The sequence below is a fragment of the Etheostoma cragini genome, chromosome 8, assembly GCF_013103735.1.
Source record: "Etheostoma cragini isolate CJK2018 chromosome 8, CSU_Ecrag_1.0, whole genome shotgun sequence".
Taxonomy (NCBI): Eukaryota; Metazoa; Chordata; class Actinopteri; order Perciformes; family Percidae; genus Etheostoma; species Etheostoma cragini.
In genome coordinates, this window is record NC_048414.1 from 13023770 (window position 1) to 13048331 (window position 24562).

Below are 24562 nucleotides of genomic sequence, written 5' to 3' on the forward strand. Positions count from 1 at the left end.
TAACATTTGATGCATTCTTTGTTATTTTGCAAAATGTCTTTCAGTTGTATACGTTCAGGCAGGCAAAAACAAGTAGAAGGTACACCAACACACCCTGAAACCTGTACTTCCCATGATGCAACTTAATAGCGCCCTTTAGACCCAAAATGCCCAAAACTAGTCGTAAGGCAGGGTCATTATACTTTATAAGTTTATAAATCTCAAGCCCAATCTGAAACAACTGTACCGACATCATCAGGAACCCCAGAGGAGAACGGTGTTCACAGGTTGAGGGATACGCGGTGTGCCCTTTTAAAATTCCTCCACATTAAATCTCTGCACACACACACACACACACACACACACACACAAACACAAACACGACTACAACTGCACCAAAGGAATAGAAAAAGAGAGCACACATTACAGACAGTAAACAGGGGTCTATTTTATTTTGAACAAGTCTTTTAATTAATGCATTTCAAGTACTCCAAAAATTACATCTCTTTGCACAATACAATTTGAAATTTTTTTTTTTTGTAAAAATGTTCAAAGTGAACAAAAATTTCCAATACTGTATAAAACACAGTGAACATTAAAATCAGACAGTAGTATTACTTTTTAATCTTGTGTTCTTTCGGCCTACATCACCTACAACATCTCAACTCAATTTTGGACATTTTCAGTGCACGTTTATCTAAAAACTTTACCAAGACTACGAAATTAAAAAGAAAGTAAATTTACAGGCATCATATTTCTGCTCTTCTACCCAATCCATGCCACAGGGGAACGAAGACAAAAATGAGGATGTAACATTAACTCCATCACCCTGAATTGTTTTACCATTGATGATGTTGGAGAAAAGTATCATAAGCAGACTTCTGTTTAACTAGCACATTTAAGAACATAAATAACTTAAGAGGAGATGAAAGTTTGTCACATATGAACATCTTTGAACAACTTACTCTGGAATTAGAATACAAAAAATGAAACCGATGTATCAAAATGTAATTTTTCATTTTCAAATGAAATGCAAATTTTCGAAGTACTGTACAAGTTTACATGTAAATCCGCGAGGCTTAACAGGCGCGATCCAGCCTAGAAGAGGAAATTTAAAAAGAGCTCCATTTTGTACAGACATGTTATAGCAACCGCTGACCTGCCTAATTCATCTGCCATGTGAAATAAACTTTTAACTGTGAGACCCAATGATTTTAATGTCCCCTCTAGAGCACATGTGATTATTACAACCATCAGGACAGTGTTGTAAGATATTAGTTGTGATTAGTATTGCATGCGTTTACAAATAATAATGCCAGGATAAAATAAAGTCAGAGAAGAAAACTTACATTGACGAATATATAATGCAAAATTCCCAAACTTTTGACCCACTTGCCAAATCTGAATGGTGGGTGAATTGCTTGCCCGATAAATAAATCATGAGATTTTGCACAACATATCATGGCCAGATTATCGCATCCTTTTGGTTAGTGTTACCATGTTACCATTATCAAAAATGCCCCCCCCCATGCTGTGCTGCAGCGAGGGGAGAAAGAAAACACCTGAGGTCAAACAATCCAACAAAAAAAAACAATCTCCTTCACTTCTTTAAAGTGGCTCCAGAAACTTCACAAGCGCTCCTTGTATTTTTTATAAAAAACTGTGCACAAAAAGATCAGTTGTATAAAGTTTACCGGCATGCTGATGTTAACTCACACAGAGGTCTGCACTCATGAGCTCTCAAGGGGATTCAGTGTGTGATGAAATCTGACCGGGAGAGAACTGCAGGTGAGATGTAAATAAAACAGCAGCCTGTCTGTTGTGAAACTAGTGAACACATGGAGGAAATGTGTGAATGGTGTGACAATACTGCTGCTTTATATCGCTCCTTCCACTTGTTTTAAGACTAACATTAATAGCTGTCAAAGTAAATAGTGTTGCGTGACATACAAATATTACAGACCTTGGTCAATTATTAGTCACATTTAATAAATGTGTCTGCATGCCCACATTGAAAAGTTCTTAGATTTGCTATCTGAAGAATAACATAATTACTTTTTTGTACATCCACACCAGAATCATTTTTAAATTTATTTCCACACTCATGTTTACTAACTCTGTAACATGATACACTCTCACTTCTAAACTAAGTCACAGCAGCCTTTATGTTCCCTCGCCTTCATATCTAGAATCATCATCAGCTTCAGTTAGTGGTTATTCATTCTTCATTTTCAAAAGAAAATCCGTAAAGACAATAAAATGTGATCTTCCCTTTCTCTTCCCATGACTCTTTACCTCATCTAGCTTTTTGCACAACATGGGTAAATCATGATGTTAGCAAGACAATAAAAGGAAAATAAACAAATGGACCTTGAACAGAGAAGGCCTAAAAAGTGGGATATGGAGACCTTGTTCAAATTCAAAATCTAGCAATTTAACCAAAGTGAAAGAGATCCACCTGACTGGACGACCGCGAAGAGAACTTGATGGCGCCAAATCCTCAACAGCAACGTCCAAGGAACTCATCACAAACATCTTTCCTTCAATTATGTGTTAAGAGTCCTGAGAGCACTAACCGAAAAATAAAAGAAATTAAGTGAAGAATTACACATTTACAGTAGAAGAAATAGTTTGTTTTCACTTATGATACACTAAATATGTACAGTCACATGCAGAAGACGGTCTGCACGAGAGACCGGAGCCTGTGTCTTTTGCCGTTTGACATGTGTAAATCACAAAAGTGCCGCAAATCCCCACTGAGTGTCTCTCTTTCCTGGCTAGAACGGCGAAAGAAAATCACGGAACAATTCACCAGCAGCCACGAGCGTGTCACTCAAGAAGACGTTGCAATAGAACAAAAAACACATCACAGAATGTACTAAAGCTACAGATGATTCCTTAACTCCTTGGCACTCCTTAAAAGAAAAAAAAAACAGATGGAACGGGATGCTAGATAGCACTGCATTGGAAATGGCTGATGTTTGAGTCCACTCCACAAAGAGCCAATCGAGTTGCTAGATAGTATTTTCTCTTTTTCACGTGTCTGTTTTGTCTGTAAATGGAGGATATGATGATGACTAACAACCATGTCAGGCTTTTCTTTGGATGGAGTGACGCTTTTGTTTCCCACTGTAGGCACAAGGAGGAGCCAAGGCATTGGGGGGAGGGGGGCAGGATGCAGGGTCTCAGCGTCTCATCTGGCCCATCTGATAGTTCTCTCTGGGCTGACGGTGGTGCCTCTGGGGTTGCGCCTGCCGCTGAGGCTGCCTCTGGGGTTGCCGCTGGCCGCCGTGTCCGTGCTGGTGGCCGTGCGGGTGCTGAGACTGGTGCTGCACCTGGGAGTTAGCATGCTGCTGTTGTTGCTGCTGCTGCGCTCGCCGCCTCTTCAAAGTGCCTGTCAGAAGAGATGCCATACATTGAGCTTGTTAAAAGACATTCCGCACAGTTACTATAAAACTAAATTACACCTGCTGACGCTTTGCTACTGATGCCTACACTGCAACAACAATAATCTTGCAGGTTTATTACAAGTGACACTGTGAGAGGTGAGACATAAAATTGTAGCCGCAGGCTGTATCAGACTGTACGGCCAATATCAATTTGGAGGCATGTCAGATGATGTGATGAAAGTGTGGTGAGGTGTAGCCCTAAAATCACAAAATAAATCAAACTTGAGTCATTCCTCTGCACTGCTCAAGATTTGGCCATGGTGCTGCCACTTTGCATTGAAAAACCTCTAAAGAGGGGAGTGTGGACTAATGGAGAAAGAGGACATGGTAGCAGGTGGTACATCCATGTGAACAGGTTAACTGTTAACACACACATACACACGACAAAATCATTGTTTCTCAGTCAAATGGCGATATAAGCCATATTTAGAAAACATTTATAAATAATTATTAAAAATAAAATGTAAATAACAAAAAAAGTTAAATTTTCTCTGGTGAAAATAACTTTCTTTGTAAATTTCTGGACTCACCTGGAAGTGGTTTGGGAGGAGGAAGTTTTGGGTTACTGCTTGGTGTGTGCACACTACAGATCTTAATGAAGCCAGCCATGAGCATGATGAGGGCGATACCCATCAATAACACTGCCCACCAATGGGCCTAGAGAAGAGAATGAAGCACAAATCAAGCACAGTCAATACAAAAACAATAATAATAACTAATCGTCCAATCATAATCAAAAAGATGATACGTACCACAATCCACTCTGCAATGTTTTCATAGAGCTCTGGGTTGAAGATGGCCTTCTTCAGCCGGGCCAGCGGTCCATCTGCATCCACCAGACGGCACTTCATAAAAACGTCGCAGTAGCCCTTGAAGTCATTGCACGGCGAGCCGGCTGGCAGCGTGGTCACTTTCTTATTGAAGAAACGAGCCAGGCGCTCTGATCCTGTGCTGCTGCATGTGTTGGGATTCACTGTGGAGATGAATGACGGACAGTCAACACCATTTAAATATTAAAAGACAAAATATCAAGCACATTATATTTAAAACGTAATCAAGGTGGGGGAAAAAAAGGATAAATGACTCACTCTTCTCCATGCAGCACACATGGCAAAGCTCAGTCTCATCCTTGCCATCTTGGCTTGCACAGGTGCACGCTTCAAGCCCATACTTCTCGCAGATGGAGCCAGAGCAGCCCTGTGGGGGAGGAGCATGAGGACAGGCAAGATCAGACGCCGACTGGCATGAAAATAAAGATGCTATAATAACCAGTTCTTCTAGGTGTGAAGTATTCAGCCACTTACCCCGTTGAGGCAGACTTGAGTCTCTCCGTGGCAGGCAGTGAAGTTCGCCTTGGGCTCAGATGTGGGGCACTGGGCACCAACTCCATTACACATGCCCTGGTGAGCGCACTCTGACTCTTCTCTGCACTTCTCATTACGACCCTTGTAAGAGCATTCATGTGTACAACAAGGACCCTGGCTGGGACTGGTGGAAAACAGAAGAGTTTGAGCAAGAAAAATCACAATTCAAAACGTTTAGGCAAACAAAAACACAAAAATAACATCCACATCTACCTGCAGACTTTGTTGGGCTTTAATTTGCACTTCTTGTTGTCAGCCTGGTTGGCATCATAGCAGCACAGGTCCCTGCACTGATCGCTGTAGCCACAGTCACACTCCTCTCCTGGCTCCACCAGGCCATTACCACAGATGGGCTGACCTGACTCTGTTTTAGAAGGAAAAATGTAATATTGAGTCTGGTCCCCAAAAACTGGAACATGTTCTATATTTTGACTTCTTGTACTGAAGGCTAAAAGTGTATAAAAAATGTTGACATTTACTATGAGATCTGTCTCATTACAAAACCAAACCAAACAAATACTGTTGGGGGATTGGAGGATTACTTGCTGCAATAAAACAGGGAAACAAACCCAGTCTTTAAATAGAAGCAGACCATTGACACTGTAGAGTCAAGTACAACATTAAACTCAAACACACTCTTTGTAATTTTGGTTGAGGGAAGGCCAAAACAAAATGCAGCATGGGTGTTCCGAGGTATTAGAAGCCTACACTGTGATCTAATTTTCCTAGTTTTATCAGCCAAAATGGATAAGCATTTGAACAACAGCATGTGCGTAATAGATTAAGCTTTCTTTAGTTGTTGTTTATGTTATGTTACTGATGTGATAGTTGCATTAAATGTGACACTTCAAAAAGAAGAAAAAAACAAGATTACAAAGCAAAAATTTGCCAAATTCTGTCAGTAAAACTAACACTGGGCTAAAGCCAATGTGTTGGTGCTTCTCAAGTTGGCTGAAATAAATCACTAAGTGGGGCAAAGGGGTTAAACTCTCACACACTCATTAGTACAGGGAGAGCAGAATCTGAATTTACAAAACCTCTCGAGCTGGACAGTTAAGTTGAAAACGTACCGACGAAACAGTTGCTTCTCTTCTTCTCCAGCACTTGGCTGATGTTGCGTACGCTACAGATGGAGAACTTATTGTTGTTGAGCTTGTCTCCTGATGTAGCTCTTGCATACATGATATAATTGCCCTTCTCCTTCTTGTCTTGGCTCTTGGATTCTCCTGGGGTGCACTCAGACCCAGAGTCGTGCTGAGAATGACAAAGAAAAAGAAAAAAATCACAGATTAAAAGAAGGGAGAAAGGGTGCAAGCCTAAGAAATTCATTCTCATTGTGCATAAACGTGGCACAGCTAAGTAACTCACCGGGGAGCCAAAGTTGTGTCCTACTTCATGTGCAAAAGTGATATGGGAGACTTTTGGAGGTACGTGGGAAGCATAGTTCTGTACAGTGATTATACCGGTGTTAAGAGATTTCTTTTTTCCGTCTGAGTACAGCTTGCTTTTTTCACAGATCCCTCCGGAGCTCCCTGGGAAAGAAAAGCACAAGTTAGAACAAAGCTTCCAAACCACAGCTACAAAACTTGAAGGATTTTGCTCATTAAAGAGGAAGAATCTTGATAAATGTCAAGACAGTTTTTCAATTAATGTCCAGATGACATAATAGCTTACTTCAAAACGTAATGAGTGCAATTTGTCAACTTGTTTACAGAACATTTTAAATACAAATTGTCAATGCCAGCAAGAGACACATAACCTCCAACAGTAAACTGAAGATTTCAACAGTGCAATATTTTCGGTTAAAAGTTCAAATTAAAAATGTATAGATCTAGCTAGGACCATGATGAAAATCTTTGAGAATCGTCACATCTGCATATTGTCTAAGTTGATATTTGAAGAACAAATTAACATCAGAATCACCATTTGCAATCCCAAATACTATTGAGACTATTCCTTGCTGTAGCTGCAATGTCCAATTCAGATGTAAATCTGAATTGGACATTGCAGCTGTAAATCTCAGATGCTTTCTTAGAATAATGTTGGATGGACGATGTGTTCATGTTGTGAGCTGTATGCTCTATGTTTTCTTGTGAATCAAAATAAAAACTGTTAATCTTAAAAATAAAAAAGGACAGATTATTTGCAGATTCTGATCACTGATGACAGTCTTTCAATACCTGAGGGGGCTCCCACCCAGGCCAAACCCAAAACCCCGTCATCAAAGTCTCTGTCGGTGAAAACATAAGCCAAGCAGTAGTCGTCGTGGTTCTGTTCCGAGTTCAGCTCCAGGAACTTCTCCACGCCGATGTTGGCAAAGCGGAACGGGTTTGATCGGTCCCTCTCATCACTAGTGGTGTTTATCTACAGAAGAGGATGATGATGAGGACAAGGGATGTGACCAAATCTAAAATCAACAAAAGACTTAAAATTGGTATAACACTTACCCTGATCCTCTTCACCATGAAGCTGATGTTGCGAATGCCCATGAAGTCTGTGCCCTGATAGATAGCATCAATGGCCTTGACATGACTGGATATCTGAAAGAGTAAGATGCAACAAAAAAAAAACTTCACTCAAGAGTGTACGTTACTGTACTCTGTGCTTTGTCCACCTCAGCCTACTAGCCTTGCAGCGTGGTTTCCCACCGCCAGCCTCACTACAGTACAAAAGAAAATTATAGTTAGTGAATGTTATTATTATAAAACTAATTAGTAGTGATGGCAAGATGAAGCCTCGTGAAGCATTGAGGCCTTGAGGCTTAATTTGCTCACAATACCACCTGTTGGTCAAAGAGTGTAAAACAGGCAGATATTTTACAGATGATCTATGTCATCTGTGATACACTGTATCAGAGACAGTTTTTGACTGAATGTTGCATCAGTAAAGAATAAGAAATAAAAAAATTCCACATAATCCGTTTATATCAACATAGTGTGTATTTGTCCGTGGCGTGACATATGTCCTTTAGATGAACACAGCTATCAAACGTGTGACTATAAATAGGCCCATGATATAAGAGCGGGAGGGGTAATTTTAGTAGCCATTCTTAAACTGGTACGTTAACTGGGCTGAGGGCAATGAATGTACATGTGCAGATAATGGATGTGTAATAAAACCGTATGAATTCAGATCACTTCATAAACCAGTCAAGTGGTACTGACGAGGAGCGAGGCTTTGGATGTCATCAATTACATCATCTGTCTGAAACGAACAGGAAAACTGTCCACGGAAAACTTCCGGAATTTCTCGACACACGCTTTGAAGCTTTAGCACAGAACATAACGCCACTACTAATTAGCCTTTATACTCTTGTATATGATGTTACTCTTGGGTTAAAAATTTGCCTTTCACCAACAGTAAAAAAACAACAACTAAATACTGACTGTATAAATGTGTATAAATCTAATTCTAACAGCACCACAGTAGCATCCAGTGTCAAGTGATTGACAAGGACTGTGTGTTACCTGTGCAATCACAGCCTCTCTGGTCTTGTAGTACTTGTAGAAGAGGTGATCAGTCTGAATGAAAAGCTGGCAGGTGTTTTTCTCAACCTGGGCCATCCTCTTCTTCCTCAGCAGCACTGGGTCATTAAAGCCTGTCTCAGTGTGGAGCCCCTGGTGTGAAAAGATGAAGAGTAGAAAATAGACAGTTAAATAAAACATAAACATAACATATCAACCAAACAGTGGCTAAATAAATTAATAATGTCTGGTATTTTTAGGCTGTAATTTTTTTTCAGCTGCAGTTCAGTATGTTGCTGTGGAAAATGTACTGTATGTGTCACATAAAATACTACGATGGGAAAAAAGTAAGAAATAAGAACAATGTAATAAAATGCGGATGTTTTGGTTTGGGAAACATAAATTGGAAAGCAATGCAATATCAATATATATTTATGTAACGTGTGATACAAATTGTACAAGGACATATGTAATTTCCGTCTACCATCTTGGTTTGGATTGGAAAAAAGGGGTTGGAAATCTTTTTTGTCATACAGTGGACTGAATCATTTTTCATGAAGCTATTTAAGAGAGTTCCTGTAGTTTCTGGAAAATATTCAAAAAAGCAGTCAGTGTTGAAAATTGGCCTGCAGGGGTTTTCAAAGATCACTGGACAGTGAGATTAAACTAGCTTTCCACAATACATGGAGATTTTTTGCCACTCGAGAATTGATATAAATGGTCAAAGTTCCCTCCAAAATACCACCTTAAGACACCAAGTACGCCAAGAAGACTATCTTATGTTACTCACTCTCCTATTCTCCTGCTTCCTCTCCTCAGTTGATTAGTAGCGTTTATTATTTAAGTTATACCAACCCATTATACCAACCAGATTTAGCCACAATCTCTCTCCACCAAGCACATCTTTGCTGTCATTATTTAAATGTGTATTTAAAACCTCTCCTTTGCTGTGAGATCTCATTTCAGTGTAAATTGCCGCGACCCTCCTCCCCCCCTTCACCTCCAGTTCATTATTTCCAGCTCCCAGCTCTGAGCTAGCCAGAGCTTGCTCCTCTTCTCAGTTATCCAGATCTCCGCATGCTCTTCATTTATCACCATCACAGACTCCTACGGGTGTATCGTACACTACCCACAGCTTCTCAACCCCCTCGAATGGGAATTTGATGATGTCACCATGGGGCTTAACTGCCAAAGACTTTTCTAATATATCATTTTTCTTGTGAATGTCAATTACTAATTGTTCACTTAAAATGAGCTCTCCCCTGATTGAAATAGTCTCATTAAATTGAAATGGCTACAATGGGGACTGACATCATCACACATTAATACAATTCCCTTTAATTCTCAATCCTCTCATCTAATACACAAGAGTGTCAGCTTTCCATTTGTCCCCAATTTATACAACTCAAAGACCCCAGTATGCAAAATTATTCAAATACCGCATTTTAGAATAGGCAAAAATAAAACATGTATACTGCATGAAAAAAACTGCTTGGTTATTGCCCTATCTGCATGGGATTGCACTTTTCATTCAGATATTTTGAATTGAGGTCAAGGAACCCCTTTGAAAATGACTACGCTAGTTTTTCCCTCACCAAATTTTAGCCTAACTTTGAAGCATTATTTAGCCACGTTGCCGACAAGCATTACATAGTTGGTACCATTGGATTCCTTAGATCGTCTAGTTTCATATGATATGAATATCTTCACTCTATCTTCACATCTGAGCCTGCTACAGATTCTGAAAGACAAAAGATTGTCCGGGCCCGTCGGCGGGCCGGCGGAATGTCAAGGTGTTATCAACTAATGTTTGACCAGTTAAAAAAACAGCATCCATGCTTACTTGTTTAATATTGTGTGCTGAGGAGTTGTAATGTCACTTTTTTCATTTTTAAGACATACAATATTTCAATGGGAAGTTTTTGGACATTTGCTGCCATTTCTTGTGTATTTCAGGCTCTGAGTTTCAAAATTCTTTGTTTCTAGGAAACCTACCTAAGTACTAACTGCATACATCCCTAATTTAGACAAAAAAGTACAAAAAACATTTGGCAAACAACTTGTATTTCCTGCTATTGTGATGAGCTAATTAATTAAAATGAATTTAACTGAGATAGGCTATTCTCACCAGTCACCATAACCTCAAAGTGCACACAAAGACATAAAGGGCATCCATGGGTACCTCTGAACCTGTCTAAGAAAGCAAAACGTAAATTTCCCCCGAAAACTAAACTGCTTTCAATAGTCACTGAAAGGGTTTCCTTTTGTTAAGTTCACCTTGGGTGGCTCCTCTACGGCCGAGGCTTGGTACTTCTTCATCCTTTCAAACACTGAGCTATCAGCGCAGCCTCCCTCTGGGCCATACTTGTGTGGGTAGTCTGAGTGAGAAAAGCAGACACAACACAGTTAGGATTATGGGAGACAATGTTAGCTACTTAACCCCCTGAGTCTCTCTATTTCTGGCGCTATTCATGATCAGCTAATGGATGTACTTACATGCCACTTGAGCCTAGCTTTGCTATGTGAGCTGCTACTTTCATGTTGCTCTCATTAGCAATTCTTCTCACACTTGGGTTTAATTTGCCCCTTGGCAACTTATTATATGTACACAGATGATTTGAAAAATAGGGGTTGTCAGCGTAGTGAAGTATGTTTGGTGCTCACTATCAGTACCAACATTGTAAAGACTTCTAAAATCAGCCAGTAGCCGAGAGAAAGATTGTGTTACTCAGCTAATGAGTACCCTGGTTATCTCTGCTCCTTGGGGGTTGGGGGGGGAATCACACCAGTTTGCCTCCATCAGCCAAGCTGTCCTAACCTTGCACTTCCCAGTTCACACATTTACATACAGTATGTGTGCAGCCAATTAAAAATACTTGATGATTTCATAATGACAAAGTATTTGTGTAGTGGAAGTAGCTGGGGACTCACGTATGTCATCTTCGTGATAGATGACTGAGTGGAAGGGCACGTCTTTGCCCTCCAGGTATCTCTCAACAGGCTCCACGTAGTAGTTGCCATGATAGCTCTGAATGAAGCCCTCAAACTTACCATCAACAATGGAGCCATGAGTCAGGGTACCTTTCTCACCTAGGAATCCAATTAGAGAGGTTTCACACAAGATCAAGCATCACTGCAGTTATACATAAAAACAAGTATAGAAGGACAACCTTACCGTAGATTTCTCCAGTGTAGATATGAGAGGTGTCAAATGCAATCTCGTCTCCTGAAACGTCTACCTTGAAATCTTGGGCAAACAAGGTGGTTTCCCTTTTCATTCGTAAATTAAAATGCCTGAAATCAAAGAAATGAAACTATAGGCAACTGCAAAAAAATGAGACATTTTAATGTGATAAGAGAGAGGTAATACCATGGAAAAAATGTTATCTATATTGCGAGGTTTGTTTCCAAAACAGTTTGTGGCTATTATCCACTTCACACAGTGGTCTCACTTTGTAAGGTAAGCAATGTTTGTGCTGTCTTTCAGAAAAAGGAAAATTCAAAGGAAAGGGGAAAAAAAAGAAGGTAAAAACATCTACGCTGTTTTTTGTTGCAGAAGGAAAACTGCTGTCTTATCTTGTAAGACAAGAAGAGAAAATAAGGACAACTTGAAATAATGTTGTTTTTTGTGGATCAAACATAATTGCAGGATAACAAAGATACCTTGGGTTTCATGTAACACCTACACAGTGCTCATGCTTGTGTGCTCGTTTTGTGTGTAAGTTACTGTTTTGTAGATCAGACAGTGGTTAAATTAACTGCACAAGAACAGCTATCGGTTTTTAGATCTGAAAAGTATAGTGAAACCAGACACTAGGATCCCCGCCCCTGCAGTCATTGTCGAAGTGTCCTTGGGCAAGACACTGAACCCCGAGTTGCCCCCGGTGCTGCGCATCGGAGTGTGAATGTGTGTGAATGTTTATCTGGTGAGCAGGTGGCACCTTGTACGGCAGGCCCCGCCACAGTGTATGAATGTGTGTGAATGGTGAATGTTTCCTGTAGATGTAAAAGCGCTTTGAGCAGTTGTTAAGACTGGAAAAGCGCTATACAAATACAGCACATTTACATTTACATGATGGCAAATAAATCTGTTAAATTTACAGAACATAGTGGAACTACAATTATTTTCTGTTATGACTTAACTTCAAAGATACTGTACATGTTAAACTTGCTGTGTTCTCATTATGCTATTTGTTTTTTTCTCTTTCCTTAATTGTGTTATATATCTTTTTGCGCACGTTATAGGTTTACAAAATGAAAAAGCCCCCTGTCCACCCCAAAGGGACTATCTTCAACAGAAAACACTGTTCACAAACTGTTCCAAACAGCTCTATTGTAGTCCAGCCTTTACTTCTGTGACAAACGTGCATCACTTTGTAACGTTATAATGCTCGACTAGCTGCATGGCATGGCATGCCCTAATACTCTCCTTCTAAATAGCATGCAGTGCTTACCTCGATACTGCATGTGTGACTCTCATAAAAAATTGAATAGAAGTGAGATGCCTCACCCTGTAGCTAAAACAGAGAACTCAAACGTAATACAACTTTTTTTGCCAGATGGCATCATTTTGTCATTGATTACATCCCACGTTGCAACACAGTAATACAACAAATACCTTACTGATTGATATTGATTAAGTTCAATATAGATTGATTTCACACCAAAGATTCTTTTGTTCCTTGAAATAATGTTTCCAAAACTGTTTCGGTGGTTCAATAACTTGTTTGAGTGACAGAAGAATAATGGTAACAGTAATGGACAATTCCTCTTCCAACCTGTAGGGGGACCAAAGAGTAAAAGTGCTTTGGTGCATACTGCAAAGGTGCTGGTTGACAAGCAAGTAGCTAATGCTTGTTCTATAACGTTGGCTTATTATTGGTGGGTAACATTAGATTAGGACATTGTTCAACACACTCAGTTATTTTTAGTATGATTGTTTTGACCATGTTTGGCTAGCTAGCACCCCCCCCCCGTCTGTCTGCTTCACTCTCCCGGCGCGGAAAGGCTTCAGACAGGATTAGAGCTGTCAGTATTTAACTCTGGGAATAAGGACGCTAAAGGCAGTTTACTGAACCATCAAGAAACAGGCCCAGGCACCTGAGTCAGAACAGCGGCTATTCAAAACATTACACCTCCGTTAACGTTACCGGTCCCCCCCCCCCCCCCCCCCCCCCTTTGCTTTTAGCCGTCTTTTACCAGACAAAACGGGGATAAAGCACCAAAAGGACTAATAGTAGTACTAATTTAATGATGTGGTAGCATTGGATCTGGCAAGAAGACTTGGAAGGGGTGCGTCTTCTTAATCTGCGACACATGTTCTTGGATCTTAGTGTCGCAATTTCGGTTTCATAATGCATATCTTTACAGCTCTACTTAATTCAATTATGACCCTGAAAATAAGCATAATATTAGCACTTTAAAACACATCCATACACAACACCAGAATGTAAAAGGTGGATGGGGAACTGCAAATTAAATGTAAGAATTTGAGTTGTGTTTTGAGCTTTATCATGAATTTAAAAAGGAAAAGAAGCTGACACATTTTCTTCTTTTTAAAAGAACAGACATCTTCCTTCTGTGCGTTTGTTTGCACAGCTCTTTTCGTTCTCTTTCCTATCAGCATCAGAGTTTGGGAACAGCAGGCCCTGCTACTTGCAGCCTTTGCCAAGCTCCCAGCCAGATGGTCTTGACTTTTTAATGGAGAGTGTGGACACTTTCTATCAAACCACACCACCTCTTCAAAATGCTGGATGCAAAACCATGAAAAGACTATTTGTTCATCCATCCATCTTCTATACCTTAAAAGGGGTTCCCACCCACATATCAAGTGTACAGAAACGCCTTGGAAAAACCCGATCCATCACAGGGCTAACTAACAGACACACCAACACATTACAGTTTCTTCTTCACCAAGCCTGCATGTTTAGATTGTGGCAGAAAATTAGAATAAACCCACACTACGGCTGCAACTAACAACAATTTTTATCATTGATGATTCTGCTAAATAATCTTCTAAATTAATCGATTAATTGTTTTGGCAAAATGTATGTCTTCAAATAACTTGTTTTGTCTACCAACAGCCCCAAGCCCAAAGATGATCAGTTAATTATGCCAAAGAAAAGCAGGACATCCCTGCAACGGAAAACCTGAAACAGGGGAACGTCTAGCATTTTTGCTTTAAAAAAATTCTTGAACAATTAATTGACCATCAAAATTAGATATTATAGTTTTCTCTAATGGAGACCATAAAAACTACACATAAAGAACTAAGGGTGAGATTAAAAATCCTCCAATCCTGACCTCCACCTTTACTTAAACACAACTTAGGCATAGGGCAGGAGTTTTGAAAATAAACAGACAGGTAAATAAAGATAGAGATGAAGAAACATAAAATTAGACAGAGATCCAGACAGAATGTCCCTTTAGGGTAATATCTGGAAAAACTGACAAACCTTCCATGGGCGTGAAAATCTAAATGAAGAAACTTGTCTTCATGAGAGAGCGCCCTCTTAGCCCTCTGATGGTTGCTGTGCACAAGCTCTGTGTCGTAGGACAGGCCTTCATAGTGACGGATGTACTTGTTCAGGGGATTTCTATAGTGGCCTGTGTGAAAGGACAGAGGAACTCATGTTATCAGCAAAAACAAGAAAAATACAAGACTTATTGAAAAGTAATTAAATGCATATCCTTATAGAATCAAAGAAAATGACAACCCAGGCCCCCTAGATGTGTGGATACAATCTTTTTTATTCATTATGGGTTGTACATGTATGTATACTTGTCTGTATGTAGGTGGACCAATAAATAAGATTTGTGTAGGTGTGCCTCATTACACAGAAATTAAAGATTATAGAAAAGGTAACCAACATAAGGACAAATTGTACACTATTGAAGAAAATACTAACATCAAGGTCCATAAGTTTGTTACCGCCTTGGTACCACAGTGTGTCTGTCACATCAACTATTTTTAGCAGATGGCACAAATAAAGATTAGCATTAGATCATATTATTTCTGTCTTAAGGTGATATTGCAGTATAACTGCCATGTTTTAGAGTAAGTTATATTTTAGGTTCCCATAAAATGGATGATCGGGCAGATGTTTGACAGGCAAGATTGAAATGATGTCCATTGACAGAAAATCCGTATGGTCCGTGTTTTAAAATCTAGCTAAATATATTTAAGTCAAATGGCAGTCAGTTTTGGAACTGTGCCTCCAGCCTCCAGCGTCACAGCATAATTATTTCGCTACCAGAAGAGTGGGTGGTGGGCTTAAAGAAAAAAAAATTCCCACCCATTTCGCCATCTGTATCACACTTAAACAGTCTGACAGACTCCATTTCAACAAAACAGTAATTTTGATTCGTCACATTGTTTTTTTATTGTTTAGACTGTAAACTAAACATACTGGCGATGAGTCTATAAGATCCAATCTTTGCCCCTTAAACCAAGAGAAACTATTTTCAGTAAACAGAGTACATGTAATTAGGACTGTCTGATAGGTAATTAAGCCCGACTAGTGAGTCATAAATTATAGGATTCATTGTAACTACGTAAGAAACATGGGTAAGTGGACCAGGCTTCAGCTAGTTCTCTGTTCATGTGAAGTATAAAATATTTAGGTGCTACCATTAAATTTTTCATTGAGGTGACTATGAGAAGTGAAGGCTATGACTTCTGAAATATCTTAAGGCATACAAAAAAACACTAATTAGACATTCCTGATCATTCCATGATCATAAAAACTATGCAAATTATTCAAAGACCTGTACCAAACAACAAATGATTGATAACATGATGTGGTGAAGGACATTCTTTTGGATGTTACTTTTACTACAGGAGGTGGCCCTATTATGTGTAAATGGTAGGACTGCTGCTTTAAAATTTAACAAGGGAACCAGCTTGAGATTTAAAATATTCTGATTGCGAAATATAAACATGGACTATACAACTGACTGAGACTTTTCTAGAAGTAAATTTGAGTCTTATGTGTTGTATTTTACTGCTAAACGATTTAAAAACACAGTAAGATAAGATACACCTTTATTGATTCCCAGTGGGAAATGCAGCAGTACAATAAACATACAACATAAAGTTATACAGATTATTATAATAATACATAAGAGGTACACAAACTAAAACAGAATAAAATAAAAGAGTTTTTGGAGGCAAATGACATGATTAAGTGACAGTGGTGTGATTTATAGCAGCAACAGTCTACAGGTCTATATAAACAGTTTAAGTATAGTATAATACGTACATTATGATACAGTGAGGAGATATGTGATATAATAAGGAGCCGTAGTGTAATAAAAGTGCAGTGATTTAGTAGCTAGTACATATGTATAGAACGTAATATATAGTTTGCTAGCTTTTAACGTCACAACAATATAACAGTTGTAACGTAGTTACATCACAAATAAATACAGTTTTTTTTACGGAGGGGTAATTTCGTTCCAAAATGAAACATACAGTCCAATTATTTTCAAAATACTGAAACAGAATTGGTGCGCCTAAGTAAAAGGCAGTTACGTTTGCTACGTTAAATTAACGTTAGAGAATAGCGACAATGGTATAACGCTAGCATTAAACAGCATTGGTCAGTCTCAACACAGAAACAAAATTGTGCCTGCAAAACTGAAAACTTGTCGATCATATGAAGCGTGAAACCTGACACGGTGGAGGTAATATATTGACAGTGGCTTCATGTATTATTTTCTAAAGAAATTGTAACGTTAGAGGCTAAAGTGTTAGCTAGCACAAAGCTAACGGTCCGTTAACCCAGTCGGCATTTCCATCTTCTCATAACAATGGCTGTCGGCGCTATTCGCACGGTAACAACAAAACCGACCAAAACCTGACAAGAAAAACGGTGACAACACGCAGAAATAACCAATCAATATTTGTTTATTTCAATCAACTTCACGAATCCAAGTAAGCTTTTATACTATGTATAATTTCTTTAGCTTGAAGTAATACTGCAAAAAGGGTGCAGTCCTCTTCATAACAAGCAGGCCCTGCTGATCCCTTCAGTTAGCTAACGGGCTACCAGCCTTTCTCCTCTTAGCTTCATGGATTCAACACAACTTGTAAGGTTTTCTTTGGAAACGCCTCACTCACCTTGGGTATAGTTTAGTAGGTACACGAAAAGGAAAACTTCAAGAAGAAGCATGTCTGACAAATCCATTGTTAGAACATTGATACCCTTTCCACTTTATTGTCCTACGTAGATAGGCGCAGACGCCCTGTGTTTATTGCACCTTCCTCTCATCGCCTCCTCTCTCCACAGCGTCGTGACGTCAGACGCAAGGCAGCTTGGCATCCCTTCCTCCATGATCCCTTCCCCCAAATGCATCCATGATCCAGGCCCGCATTCATTACAGTCCACCCAAGCACACCGTTAACCGTAACCATGCCTGGGTGTAATGTAATGTATGCAATGTATGTATACATATCCCCCCCCCCCCTATTAAAGGTATTAGAAAACAGAAAAATACCAAAGTTGTCTTTTATAATAAGTGTCCACATCAGTCCTTAGACTGTACATATAAAGACAGTTAAGACAGACATTTTTAATACCATTATATATTATTTTGTTAAAATGAATTGAATTTGCTTGGTTTGCTTTGATAATCAATTACATAATTTGAGTAATTTTTAAACAAAAATGCCAAAAACCAATGGCCAAAGCACTCACCTAAATTCCAGCTTCTCAACTGTGTCTTTCTTTGTCCAATGTGATGGCTGTTAGTCATTGGCTGAATCATTTGTGTTTTGGACTGTTTTTTTCTTTTAGTCCAAACAAGCAATGTGAGGATCACAACTTGGGCTCTTGGAACTTGAAATGTTCACCCTTTTCTGACCTTCCAAAATGTTAATTAATTAATGAAAAAAAAAAAATGAAAACTTAATTTAGCAACTTAATCCATAAAAAAATAAAATAGATGGAGCCCTATTATTTCATTTATCTGGTAGAGTAGTGGCAAAACAGCCTATTTAGAGACAATATGTGACAATATATAGATATATCGTATATTTATTCCCGAGATTAAAGGCAGCATTACAAAAAAGTGAAGTAATATTCAGATTTTACTAGACTGTTCTAGCTGTTCTATTATTTCCCTTTAACCACTAGATTATTATATCCACAGTATTGATTAATTTTTTTTCTAAAATCTAATTGTGAAAATATTTTGTAAAAGCACCAATTGTCAACTCTACAATACTGTTGCAATATCGACATCGAGGTATTTGGTCAAAAACATTGTGATATCTGATTTTCTCCAGATCGCCCAGCCGTATTTAGAGGCATGTTATCACAGTAATTACCTGCATAACAAACTTATAGAAGTGTCATACAATTCGTTAGCAGCTAACTTAACGTGTATTTTCATTGCCTGGCAACCTAAATTACTGACAAAGGTGTTGCCAAAGAAATGGAAATACCATCAGTTTGGTGTGGGTGTTGGATGCATTTCCTTTCATGCATCGGTTTTGTTTATCTGTAGGCAAGCTATTTCTGATCCTCGCCGTTCTCAGCAAAGAGCTTCATCTTGTGATGCTGATGCACCGCTCCCTGTTGAAGGCCAACAGAAGTGGTTTCCCCGATGTTAATGCCCCATGTCGTGAGGCACACTCCCTGCCATGGCACTCAATATACTGCACTCAAAAGGGATTACGATTGTGATGCAAGATAGATGGAGTTTTTTTAGATAAACATTATCTGTTCTAGATGACCAGACTCAGAAAAAGCTCCCAGATTGTATTCAGAGTTTCTGTCTGCTGATGTTTCAATTTCACACACACTCTGAATAATTAGCAGCAAAGTCTTATCAGTCAGTTTCCCTGTGTCTGTGTTTATTCCAGACGAGCTCCTCTGGCTCCAGTAGCTGTCACGTGACACACCTCCACATCAGCCCCCAGCTTCTGCAGCTCATCCAGCCATATCTGTTGCTTCTGAGACAGTCGATCAGTGGGCCCCTTCACCTCCACCAGCTACAACGAGACACCCCACGTCACATTGCATGCTGCAGTATAATTTATGTAACCAGACTTAAACAAATCAGTTACCATAGTGTCGGAAGCCATGCACAAAAGAAAATATCTAAATTTGACAGCTCACCTTGTAGCTGTTGTTTGAGGTGTTCCACACCACTAGATCGGGCAAACCTCCACGGCAGTGTCTATAGTCTTTTGACATTCGTTTTATTACCCCTCCTAAGAAGGCTCCACCCAGGCAAGAAACGAGAGACTGCAATAAGAGTATAAAAGCGGTTATGTCAACACCCACAGTAACACTTCCATCTGTAACATTTATAGAAAGTATAATATTAAGTAATTTTAATTATTGAGGTCGTAGTAAGTGGTGGTGTTGTAGTGGGATGCATTATTTTGAAACGTGTTTCTAATATTCATCCCCCCCTCATGTTTGTAAAAGGGGTGGGCAAAATATTAGACAGAGCTCAATATAATGAAGTGCAGATCAAAACTACGGCAAACTATAACAGCAATAATAAAAATACAGTAAAATGAATACCTCCCTGACAGTCTCAATACAATTTCCATTATTATCCTGGTAAAGGTATATTTCATGGCTTAACTGTTGAATTAGATTTAACACAAGGTGCGTATTTACAGTAGTTACTAAAATACCTGCGCCTGTTGAAGGGATGAGAAACGCTCCCAGTTGACTAGTGAACACACTTTGCCCTCCTGGGAGGTCCAGACCTCTTCCAACATGTCATGCAAAGTCTCCACAGGTGACTCCCTTAGTAACTGCACACGAGCATCGATCGCCTCTTTTCTGTTCTCATAGAAACAGTCAGTGTAAAGATCCAGTGGACATGTCTGCAAGAAAAAAAGGAGAGAAGTTAAACTGGTATTCAGTAGATGCAGATATCCGGTAAGCATTAGCAATACACGTAGAGCTTACTTTACCTGGTATGGATTTCTGAAAACGTCTGGAATACCCTCCATAAAAATGATGTCCCATAGCAGAAGAGCAAACAAGGTTGAGAATGTTGAGCCCTCTCCATGGATCCCTATCACATTAACAATGGCAATGCAATGGTAAAATGAAAAACGGATACTGCAATATAAGAATGAATTAATGGGTGAAGCAAAACTGCTTACCTTGGTCGAAGCCTTCTTGACGGTAATGTGCTAAAGACAGCTCTTCCACAGAGCATATAACAGTGGCATTAGCGCTCTCTTCTCCCTCTCCATTTGCTGCTAAAAGGAACCTAGATTTCCCATTGCCCCCCTCATGAGGGAACAACTGTCCCCGGATGGTCACCTGCAAACAATTGGACAAACACAAATTCATAAATCTACTATTTTGCATACATCCAACCAACAATTGACGCTGGTTAATTTTTCTAGAAACCCAAATAGTGACATACTGTATTGTGTTAAACTTACATGTGTGACATCCTGGACTTGAATAGTGGGCAGGTCTTTTAGGTGCAGGTGATACTTCTTCAAGCTGGCAGACTCTTTCATCCTCACAGCTCTCTGATGAAGAGAAAGTTTATGTCCAGTTCGCACCAAAGGATCTGACAGACCATCTCTGATAGCACAAATAGCCTAGGAGCAATGGGAAAAGACCATCGTCAAACAAATGAAAACACAACAGCTGTTACAAAGCACACAGTCACACATAAAAAAGATTAATGATGAAAATGTATTAAAGAGGTGAATGGAACCACAGATACTGATGCTCACTTGCTCAGGTTTTTTTAGGTGCTGGTGAAGGTTTAGCGCCAGTCTGTCCCACCATCGTCCTCGGCTGTCAGGACAGCAAACGGACTGTGACAGTAAGGACCGCAGCTCCTCTGCTGCCTCCTGCAACATAGAAGTACACCTATAATGTCATGACATACTTGTAACTTATTAAATACTTGTGTGGGAGTGGATTTGATCAGAAAACCTCATAGCGACGTAGCCTCTGCAAAATCTCTACCCCTCTGGATAAGATCCGAGTATAAGCCCATCCTGTAGTGAAGCTGCGCAGAAACACAGGCAGCTCCTCCTGGTGACTATCCAACACAATGACAATGTTAACATTATATCTAAGGACTCTACATATTTTGTTTTAGACAGAACCAAATATATGTACAGTATGTCACCTGAGGTCATGGGTTTTCCTCAGCTCCTGCCAGACACTCTTGGCAGCAGTGTAGAGCTCCATGGCCTCTTCCCACTGACCTCCCTGCATAGCTGAGACTACCTCTTGCAGGGCTCGCATGGATGCTTCATATCTGGTGTGATAGATTGAATTGTGAGTATTTATTCTTAGCTATCCTGCTTAGATACAATACAGTGAATGTAACTCTTTTGGCACACACCCTAACCTAATAAGATCCTCTCTGTCCCGGAACACCTTGGCTGTGCGCTGCACTGTGTAGTCTGGGAAGGCCAGGCGTCCCGAGTTAACCAGCAGAATGGTGAAGAGCTGACTCTGCCCACCACCCGCCACCTCCTCCTCTTCCATGGTGTCCGTCAGAGAGAAGAGGAGAAGAATACGCGAAAAGACAGCCCGAGGACCACGACAAAGGCGCACACAGGAACTCGCCAGCTGCTTTGCCCTTTAAGGTTAGAGAGAACATGGGTGAGATCACTACTGCAATATTAGTGTTGCGAATACACACTATGTGTTTGATCATCTCACCTTTTGAGAATGACAGCCCCGATGTTGTTCTGAGCAGGGGTCAGAGAGAAGAAGGACTTCTGCCTGCTTAGACGGAGAAGTCCGTGGACTAGCTGTTGTTTCTGAGTCCCTGAATTTCCCAGATGGAAAGTCTTAGCCAGAGCTTTGAGTTCAGGAGCAGGCAGGAGTTCCAGAGCCTCCCCTAAGTCCTGAAGGTCGCTCTCTTTCATATAGAAAAGCAGCACAGGAGGGATATTAACAAGAGAAAAACACAAAATGCACATGTTTGGGGTGATGTGATGCTTCAGCAAAATAACATATATTCTTTAATATACATACTTTATTTGTAAAGCCATTTGTGAAACAATGTAGCAAAGCACTTGCAAAACATACAAACGTAAAACACATTAAGGTAGTAACCATTGGTACAACACAAAGTAAAAGTTAAAAGCAACATGGCACATGAAGACCAACTAATGTAGAAATGCAAATCTACCAAAATAAGTTTTTAGTAGAGATTTAATGGAACTGAGGAACTAATCCCAGTATACATCTTTTCTACCTTCCGATCGACAATCTATCCCACCTTTAAGGACTAGCAGTTACGGAAAGGATTAAAAAGTGTTAGGAAGTGGAGCCAGATTTGAAGTCAAACATTTCATTGTGTTTCTACTGTAAAGCTGTAACCAACACAATCCTCATTAACAGCATCATTATACACATATCAATAATACAATAGGTTTTAGCTAACTCTCCCAAAGATGCGACAAAATGTGAAAAACCCATTATTATGGTTTACTCACCTGTTTGTAGAAAACCACCTTGAACCAGCTCCTGAGCAACAGGTCCCAGATCACTGCATATCTCTTCATAATCCAGTTTACTTACTTGGAGCCACTTCAGTTTCCTCTGAAAGAGTCTCACATACAGCTTCTGCCCCATGACTTTGAGAGGGAAACATATATGAGTGAGGAGGCCTTTTTTTGTATATTAAATAACAATAAGTAGTGACATTTCAGCATACCTGAGAGTTTCTCAAATGCCTGTACGGGTGACATATCATCCTGGTTAAACAATGACCTGTCGTCCTCATTTTCCAGGACAGCCTGTAGCACAGTCCGGAAGTTCCGGAGGTAGTACGGAAGAGATGGGGGATGTGAGCTCTCGACGACCTGGTCACTGCTGATGTTCTTAGCACCCGACTCTGTCAGGGAATACGTTTCCCCTGAACTCAGAGGGGGGTTGCAAGTAGTGGTAGAAGGTACCTCAGTTTTAAGCTGGTCCGTATCAGTACTCTCTGCCACATATAAGTCAGACAGCACCTCCTCTGGCTCCCTGCTGTTCACCTCATATTTTGCTTTCTTTCTGAAATCAGACCTGCCAGTGGAAGTTGTTCCAATCTTTCTCTTTGACAGTTTGGAGGAAGAAGAGCGCAACTTTGGAGCAACTTGTTTTTCAAAAGTCTCTGATTTACAAGGTTTGTATTCAACATGACATCCTTTGTCTGAACATGAAAGCTCTTCCACTGGAGTGTCTGCACTGGTTTGTGTAAGGTCAATGACTGCCACACAGTTGTTTTTGTCTTCTAAACTGAGATTTTCTTTCTGTGAGCTGCTGAATGCCTCAGAAGAATATATCTGGTTTTCAGGACACATCTGTGGATGTTTATCCTCTGTCTGTGTCCTCTCAGGTACCTTATGAGATTTCATTGATAACTTGGAGGAGAGACTTCCCAAGTCAATAGTCCTGACTACACTTTTTCCTTTTATCTCCGTTGGCACCTGCCGAGAATTATTCCTTTTGAAATAGGGGCTTGTCTCTTTGGTCTCTTCTTCTTTCTTTGGATCCAGCTCTGGAGACTTTGGGGGATTCCTTCTGGGTGATAGGTGGATGCTTGAACTATTACTTGCTGAGGCGACACTGCTGTCTCCTCTCTCAAAGTTCTGACATTGCAAATCAATGTGCTCATTGATCTTGAATCTCGGTACCATCTGGGAGCACAGGGGGCAGGCCAGCTTAGGTGGAGGCTGGCTGCTGAAGAATGAGGTGATAGGAGTTGTGGGGACAGCACTGGCTGAAATCCCACTTTTGACGTTTCCTTTCTTCTTACGCTTGGACAATGACAAACTTCGCTTGAGTTTGTCTTTGTTGGCTCTCTCGGTCATGATGCAGGCGGAAGTTGAGCTGCTCGATGAAAAGCTGCTACGTTTTTAGCAGCTTTTCCTCGTTGCATAACGTTACTCTGAAGAGAATTGTCGGCGTGGACAGGTTATGGATAACGTTAATGATATGTTTCTATTAGCGAACTTTACGTTAGCTCAAAAAGAAACGCTTCCTTTCATTTAGTCACACATTTGTAGTTTGGTGCTTCTATGCATTAGAAAAACGACAATACATTAATATAAAAGACTGCCAATTTAAAACATCAGCTAACATACCGTAGAGGAGGACCATGACAACAATCCCGCTTCTCAGGCTCAGCCAGCGGAGCGCAGAATGCCTTCAGGGTGTACTAATCGATCCCAACTACATCGATATTTTTGTAAATGACCTAAACGCAAAAGCCGAACAAAAAATAAAGAAATGAAACATCTTGTTCTAGATGTAGAATATTTAATTGTATATTAAAATTGAAAGTCAATGGTAATATTATGCAT

At 39.9% G+C, this 24562-nt stretch overlaps 2 protein-coding genes and 1 long non-coding RNA gene across 3 annotated transcripts; 1 reads left to right on the forward strand and 2 right to left on the reverse strand.

Moving 5' to 3' along the window:
• Positions 1-407: 407 nt before the first annotated feature.
• LOC117949631 (disintegrin and metalloproteinase domain-containing protein 10-like) lies at positions 408-17627 on the reverse strand. Its single transcript, XM_034880081.1, has 16 exons — positions 17378-17627; positions 14712-14862; positions 11432-11550; positions 11188-11346; positions 10534-10634; positions 8260-8409; positions 7240-7332; positions 6973-7156; positions 6161-6324; positions 5863-6046; positions 5006-5156; positions 4733-4916; positions 4517-4625; positions 4181-4401; positions 3959-4085; positions 408-3373 (listed from the first exon to the last, which is right to left on the reverse strand). The coding sequence occupies exons 1-16, from the start codon at positions 17442-17444 to the stop codon at positions 3165-3167; spliced, it is 2373 nt and encodes a 790-aa protein (XP_034735972.1). The 5' UTR covers positions 17445-17627; the 3' UTR covers positions 408-3164.
• Positions 9810-22927, forward strand: LOC117949675. Its single transcript, XR_004657717.1, has 3 exons — positions 9810-9888; positions 20786-20790; positions 22914-22927. It is a non-coding gene; the product is annotated as an uncharacterized LOC117949675 (long non-coding RNA).
• On the reverse strand, positions 18990-24382 carry fan1 (FANCD2 and FANCI associated nuclease 1). The gene is made up of 13 exons (XM_034880049.1): positions 22930-24382; positions 22709-22849; positions 21927-22128; positions 21610-21843; positions 21385-21516; positions 21186-21294; positions 20981-21100; positions 20678-20842; positions 20390-20552; positions 20195-20298; positions 19910-20104; positions 19380-19508; positions 18990-19252 (listed from the first exon to the last, which is right to left on the reverse strand). Exons 1-13 carry the CDS (start codon positions 24068-24070, stop codon positions 19115-19117), a joined length of 2973 nt encoding a protein of 990 aa, XP_034735940.1. The 5' UTR covers positions 24071-24382; the 3' UTR covers positions 18990-19114.
• Between the last annotated feature and the right edge of the window lie 180 nt (positions 24383-24562).